General features: G+C 32.3%; 1 protein-coding gene across 1 annotated transcript; it reads left to right on the top strand.

Moving 5' to 3' along the window:
- Positions 1-2,593: 2,593 nt before the first annotated feature.
- LOC111290434 (NEP-interacting protein, putative (DUF239)) lies at positions 2,594-6,449 on the top strand. The gene is made up of 7 exons (XM_022881736.2): positions 2,594-3,169; positions 3,296-3,382; positions 3,527-3,730; positions 4,201-4,365; positions 4,683-4,736; positions 4,806-4,952; positions 5,626-6,449. Exons 1-7 carry the CDS (start codon positions 2,798-2,800, stop codon positions 6,001-6,003), a joined length of 1,407 nt encoding a protein of 468 aa, XP_022737471.1. The 5' UTR covers positions 2,594-2,797; the 3' UTR covers positions 6,004-6,449.
- Positions 6,450-7,668: the final 1,219 nt, after the last annotated feature.

Raw genomic sequence — 7,668 nt, forward strand, 5'->3', positions numbered from 1 at the left:
TCATCTTATCCTAAAAAAAAGAAAAAAAGGAAATATTGGAAGTGACAAGCACCATAAGGTTGACAATGGATCGGATCGGGATGAATTTTTGTTCGTCTCGAATCCGATTCAATTTTATAATCATAAAATTCGTACTCGTATTTAACTTAATTTTTTTTATTTTTTATATTTGAATCCGACCCAAACTCGATATTGTATAAATCGTATTCGATCCGATTCGATTCGAAATTAATAAAATATTATTTTTTAAAATATAAAATATTATTTTTTTAAATATAAATATATATAAATAAAAAATTAAAAAATAATTTTTATATAATATCGAATCGAGTTGGATTTGTCTAAAATTCGAACCTGATCCAATCCGATCTTGATTTTTTCTTAATAATATTTGACCTAACTCGAAACTCGATTTTTAAAATAAAAATTAATCTTATGAGATCGGATCGAATCGAAATCCTAAATTTGATTACCATTAATAAAGACCCCTTTACCTATTAGATCGCGATACAATGATTCTGCACCTCATTCTCTTGGATTCCTGACAGAATTGTCTTTATTTAATTTTACTAACATAGCTACACTCTTGAGAAATTTCCTAATGCTGCAGGCAGTAGGGCACCTTCACCCCACTAAGGGTTCCTCACTAAGGGTTCCTCTATCATTAAAATGACTATTCAGAGTTGGGGATAAAACTTACGGGTTAAGGATCAGATATTGTGGCATTCTGGTGCTTGTCCTGCTCAAACACGACATCTTACAAACCAATGATGATGACTTTGACACCGGTTTTATCAACCAGCCAATATCATCAATATTGAAAAGCCTGTGGTCCTCCCACTGCCTTTGGATAAATTTAGTATGATAATTTTGATCTCTGCTTTGGATAAATTTAATCTAGATGTCGAGTAGTTTTACTGAAATTAGTTGCTCACGTTTTGGATTAAAGGCCCGGCCTCTAATTTGGTTGGATGTGACAGCAGTGCTATCAGCGGATCTGTCCAGGTTGCTGTTTTTTGGACAAAGGAATCTGGAGTCTGATATTAAAAAAAATTATTATTGATATTGATATTTAAATTACAAATTTAAATAGTTTTGACGATCGCTGCCTTTTTTTTTTTTTCAATCAAAACTAAGAAGGATCAGCTAGTTGGGCAATGTTCTCTAACTTGATTATAGGATCGAAAATTTGCTTATTGCAAAACAAATGAAAAGATTGATTTAAAATGAACGGTCATGTAGATAATTTGAGCCTTTTAAGTCCAGGTCATGCCCATAAATTTTAGTTGATGCAATGTGATGTGTTATAAATTTGGCAAAATTGCAGCCGTTGTGGCGCATTGCCAGAAACCAGGTCCTTGTGGTACACACCATCCATTAAGTGGCTCATCAAATCAGCCAACAACCAATTTAAAAACCCATTAAGCCAAGTCAAGTGTGGGAGAGAGAGAAATAAATGGCCTGTTTTTTTCACTGAAATGCATGTTCTACCACCTGAAATTCAACAAAGAATTTGTATCATCAGATGAGCATTTCTCTGCATCTAATAGTCTCTCTCTTTTATTTAACCCCAAGTCTGCATAATAATGTACATATAGTTGGCAATTGCTTTATGTGTGAAAGGCTGGTGCTCCTACAATTTCTGTTGGGTCATTTCAATTATCCTTATTATTATATTTTTATACTTGAAATTTTTTTCTGTTAACTGAAATTAAAATCTAATATTTTATTAACAAATTAGATGACTGTTGGACATGTATATAACATTTATGTGTGTATTAATAATGCTAATAAAGGAAATTGAACTCCTTCGGACTTTGGGAAGCTAAAAAATAAAATAAAATAAAATAAAAATTTCCCCTGTTATCATATTTGTTTGACATGATCATTACAAATGCCCCACTAAAATATACAAATGTTTTTTTACATGTACTCCCATTTCATAGTGATTGCAGCACCAGACTGTGGTGTCATTCTTTTCTTCTTTCTTTTTCAGTACAATTATGCCTATACATAAAAAAAAATGCAAAAATAAATTCAAATACCAGAAATAAATTAAATAGACAGAATGTAAGAAACAGAAACAAACAAAAACTGAATTCTCAAAATCATTTGTTAGAATAGAGTAAGAGAGAAAACACAGTGAATGCCTGAAAATGATTGAGATGCCAAATTTTATATTTATTACAATAAAATGACATTATGTCACCTTTTTTTTCTGCTATAGAATCGAGTGGAAATTTTAAACCCTTTGCCTAACTACAACCCAGAAAGAAAAAAAAAAAGGAAAAAAAAAAAAAAAGAAAAGCAAAAGAACAACTTGAAAAGAATGGGTGTAGCTGTATAGAAAATCTTTCTCTCTGTTTCGATGCTCAAATTTAAAGCAAAGAATATATAAAAGAATCAGTTCTCAATGGCCCAGTTCATTCCAACTCAGACCTCAACTCAGTCTTCGCTTTCCTTAAAATTCGAATCATCTTTCTTTTTCTCAGAAACAGGATTTCTCATTAAAAAAAAAAAAGAAAACACCCCATATTTTTTTTTTATGACAAGCACAGCCCGTTATGAGGTCTATTTTAACACAGTCGTGCTTGAAGTTTCTTGGTGTGTCAGAACCTCAGAACTAAAAAAACTAAGGTATTTAGTTAGAATCTCTGATACAAATAGAAGGGCTGTGAGTTTTGTTCTTATGTTGAAAAATAGAGAGGCAGTGGAACTAGAAGTCTAGAACTGAGGCGTGAGAGGGAGGGAGGGAGGGAGGGGTTTTTTTTGTATAGTTCTCGTGTCTTGTAAGGACATGATGAAAGATTCATTTCCAGGTTCAAAACTTTGGAATAAGCCATGTTGTGTTGTGAACACAACAAGACAATACCAATTTATACAAACACAATCCTTCCTATCAAAACAAACAACAACAACAGCACAAAAACATTCCACAAATATGGCTTCTTTTGTTTCCCACAACACTTTCTCAATGATTCCTGTTTTTGTTGCTTTCCTTGTTGTTGCTTCCTCTCTTGGCCCTGTCCTCTCTTTACCATTGCTATCAGATTCCGGTAACCGGAAAATGGCAAACCATACTTCTAACCCTTCTATGGAGATTCAGAAGCTAAGGACAATAAATTCTTATCTCAAGAAGATAAACAAGCCTGCTGTCAAGACAATTCAGGCATCTTCTTTTCTCTGTCTTTCCTTCTTTGAAATTTTCTGCTACTATTTTCAAGGAGTACAAGACTAGTTCTTCTTTTGTTATCTTGATAATTGTATAATGTTGGTTCTTGGCTTCTTGCTGCAGAGTCCAGATAATGATGTCATAGATTGTGTTCTATCTCATCTTCAACCTGCTTTTGATCACCCTGAGCTTAGAGGGCAGAAACCATTGGTAAATTTCTGCTTGTTGTTCCAGTTGAGCTTCTCTATAGACATAGAAGTAATTGCATTAAGTTTCAAGAAAAATAGAGTCAAGTGTCGGTGAGCATCTGAAACAACATTTATGAAACAGATTAATTGAACCTCGTTTCGACAGGATCCACCGGCGAGGCCAAAAGGTCATAACTCTACAGAAGCAGTCTCTGAAAGCTTCCAGCTATGGACAGACTCAGGTGAATCATGCCCTGAAGGGACTGTTCCAATCAGAAGAACTACGGAGAAAGACATTTTGAGATCAAGTTCCGTTAGAAGATATGGAAGAAGACATGTACGGAGAGACTCGACAGGCAGCGGCCATGAGGTTAGTACCTTTAACCTTAAGCCACGTTAAGCAATTGAAACACCAAAATTCATCTACCTTCTAACTGATTCTCATCAGTCTCATGACAGAAAATATGAATAAAGCCGGAGTGGGATTTCTACATGGATTTTTCAAAAGGCTAGTTTTCCATTAGAAAGGCTAATAACTTAGACTTTCCCCTGTTTTGACAGCAATTAAACAGTTCACAATGAGTTGGTTGGTGAAAAAGAATGAAAGGCAGACAGTGAATGGACATGGGCTCTAAAGTTGATTTTCAATTATAGAGCACTACCATGAACTAAATGAATTTTACATCTCATAACAACCTTTTTTTTTTGTTTTTTTTGTCATCTGATGCTGATAATACCATCCTTTCAATGGTTCACATCAAGGTGAAATATATGAACTGAATGCAAAAGTTTTGACAATTCTCTTTTTCCTTTTTTTCTTTTTTTTTTTTCTCATTGCAGCATGCTGTTGTGTTTGTGAATGGAGATCAATATTATGGAGCAAAGGCAAGCTTAAACGTGTGGGCGCCTCGTGTGACAAACGAATACGAGTTTAGCTTGTCACAGATATGGGTCATCTCTGGTTCTTTTGGCAATGATCTGAACACCATTGAAGCTGGTTGGCAGGCATGTCCCTGAATTTTAATACATATTCAGAATCTCTGATTGGGAAGTCTTTATCTTCCATTGATATCCTGAGAGGAAAATCTCAGGTCGTACACCCGCTATGACATGTTATTTTAAATGTGAAATAGTATCCTGGAAACATCAAATGGTATGACAGCATGATGCACAAGTTTTCTGTAAAATTCTTTTTGAAGTTGCTTTCAATTATCAGCATGCAAAATTATTTTATTTATCTGTCACAAAACATGAGATGATTTTTGCTGTTTGATGTTTCTATATGCTTATAATTAACAGTTGCATATTTCATGTTTCTTCAGGTTAGCCCTGAACTATATGGAGATAATTACCCAAGGTTCTTTACATACTGGACAGTGAGTATAAAGCTTGAAAACAAGTTTTAAATATAAAGAAGCAACTGCTAATTGACTTTGAATTTACAGACTGATGCATACCGAGCCACTGGATGCTACAACTTGCTTTGCTCTGGCTTTGTCCAAACCAACAACAAGATTGCTATTGGAGCAGCAATCTCTCCAAGGTCCTCCTATAATGGCAGACAGTTTGATATCGGCTTAATGGTTTGGAAGGTCAGTGCTTCCCACTATTTTTTCAAAACTATACTAAAATATGAACAGAATAAATTTAAAAAATATGGCCCAATTTTCAAGAAAGGAGGTTCTATTTTAAGCTTGACAGCAGTTTTACTGTTTCACAGCTGAAGCTCCAATGTTGAGTTCTTTTGACTAAAACCTTGAGAAAGCCGTCAATAAAAGACTTAAAGTAATATATTTTTTCTCAAAAACAATATTTTTTATGATAAAATTGACTTAAGTGACTAATGAATAAAGCCCTTCTTGACATTTAATTTGATTCTTTTTTTTTTTCATTCTTAATACATTAAAATGTAAGATTCTCTTTCCTTTATTGGCTCAAACTGTTCACTGATGTGTCAACTTTATTTTCTCTTTCTTAAATAATTTTTTTAAACATTCCTTGATTATAGTTTGACTCCAACATTCCAATTCTTATTGGTCAGCTTAAGAGGAAAATCTATAGGTTCATGATACTAGAAGTATAAAATTTTTTGTTTTTCCTTTTTTTTTTTTTTTGGTACTTCATGTTAAATCTCACCATCTGTTGATAATATGACAATTCAAGGGAAAATTTTCGGAAAAAATCTAGCAGGTTGTAACAAAGAAAACTTAAATGGACATCAACATCGTCCAACATCCAACTGAAATGCTAAAAATGTTTTTGTAGGATCCAAAACATGGACATTGGTGGTTGGAATTTGGATCAGGATTACTGGTTGGATACTGGCCTGATTTTCTGTTCAGTCACTTGAGAAGCCATGCCAACATGATACAATTTGGAGGAGAAATAGTGAATACTAGATCTTCAGGATTCCACACATCAACACAAATGGGCAGTGGCCATTTTGCTGAAGAAGGCTTTGGAAAAGCAGCTTATTTCCGGAATTTGCAGACTGTTGATTGGGATAATAATTTGCTGCCTTTAACAAACCTTCGCCTCTTGGCTGATCATTCAAATTGTTATGACATCAGACAGGGAAGGAACAATGTTTGGGGAACTTACTTTTACTATGGAGGCCCTGGAAGGAATGTAAGATGTCCTTGAGTAAAACAAAAGCAGATCACTTATAATCATTGCCTTACAAGTAATCAATCACAATTTAAAATTATATAAAGTTCATCAAAATTTTATATATAAAACTCACACTTACAAATGATGAATTTTTATATAATTTTTTATTATGATTTGATAATTGTAAAATTATAGTAAAAAAATATTGTAACGAAATGCTTCAAAGTAAAACAACATTTAAGATAATTTTCTTTCACCCCAAACCCCAGTTTTCCTTTTGGGTTTTTAGGTTTCACCCTGGACCTTAACATGGTTTGGGTAAATTTTAGAAAAAAAATTTTTACTAGTGTATTTTTTTCTTCTCCTGATAGGTTGATTTTCCGTCCCTGAGGAGGGACTATATATGTAAATTTTGGGGGAAATACAAACTGTTAATAACACTGGCTTGCCGTCTGTTCTTTCCTTATTTGCTTCTCAAATCTCGATCCTACTAAATAAAAGCATAAGTTCATTATGTTACAGACATTCTCACAATTTCCACATTTACATATGAGAAAACCCTAGAAAGGGCCAAAGAAGAACCCTTAACACTTGCCTTAAAAATGCAGTGACAAAAAGGAAAAGTAAAACCTTGCATTGGTTATTGCCATTTGGAAAACCCATAAAACTCATTAAATCTTTCTGTGCTTAGGAATCCCCTTCCAAAAGATTTTTATCATAGAAGAGTTCGTAGAAATATGATTTAAATTTTAAATTTATTAAATGTTATTTTTTAAAAATAAATTTATAAATTAATTAATTAAACTTCGAATTTGATAAAAGACAGTTTTGACAGTAAAAAAACATTTGTTTATGGCTTTGCATGTGAGAAGAAGCATGGAAGCATGTCGAAATTGTAAAGAATTCTGAAGCAAACTTAACAAATGAAACTTTAAGATATTAAACAATCATTGGCTTCCCAAAAATAAATAAAATTAATTGATGAAAGTCAGTGGCCCCTGCAATGCCAATTTTAAAGTAAAAAACAAGGTTGAATGCATCCAAATCCAAAACCAAATTCGCTGCAACTACTAGTCTAACTAAACTTTTGGAGACTTTAAGGTGGGTTTTGGAGCTAACAATGTAATGGATACTAAATCAGCAAGTATATTTTATGCTTCTCCTTTGTTAGAAAGAACCATGGCCATTCTCTCGGGCAAGTATTAGGCCAGATGTCCTTGTATCTACAATGTTTATGCCCGCAAGCCACCTAATATCAAAGCTATTACCTAGATCACTTAAATTGTACTAGATTTTTTACTCAAACTCTTTTATTATTATTATTATTATTATTATTATTATTATTCATAAGAAGTTACAGTTTAAAAATAAAAAAAAATTATAAATATTAAAATTTAAGTTTTAGACGTACTAAATGCTATTTCTTAAAAATAATTATATAAAATAATCGAGATTTCTATTATTTCATTGAAATTGACTTTCAGAAAAATATTTTTTAAAAAATATTTACATTGTTTGAAAAAGTAGAGATTTTTTATTGTTTAAATGAATTAATAAAAATTATTTTTTGTTATTTAATTATTTTTTGAAAAATTTGTTTCTGTTTTCAAATAATATTGATAGAACAATTAAAATATTAAAATTAGTTATTATTAAAGTATATTAAATTATTTATTATTAAAATTATTAATGTTCAAG

Source organism: Durio zibethinus, chromosome 11, assembly GCF_047325235.1.
Source record: "Durio zibethinus cultivar Kanyao isolate XHJ-2024 chromosome 11, ASM4732523v1, whole genome shotgun sequence".
NCBI classification, from domain to species: domain Eukaryota; kingdom Viridiplantae; phylum Streptophyta; class Magnoliopsida; order Malvales; family Malvaceae; genus Durio; species Durio zibethinus.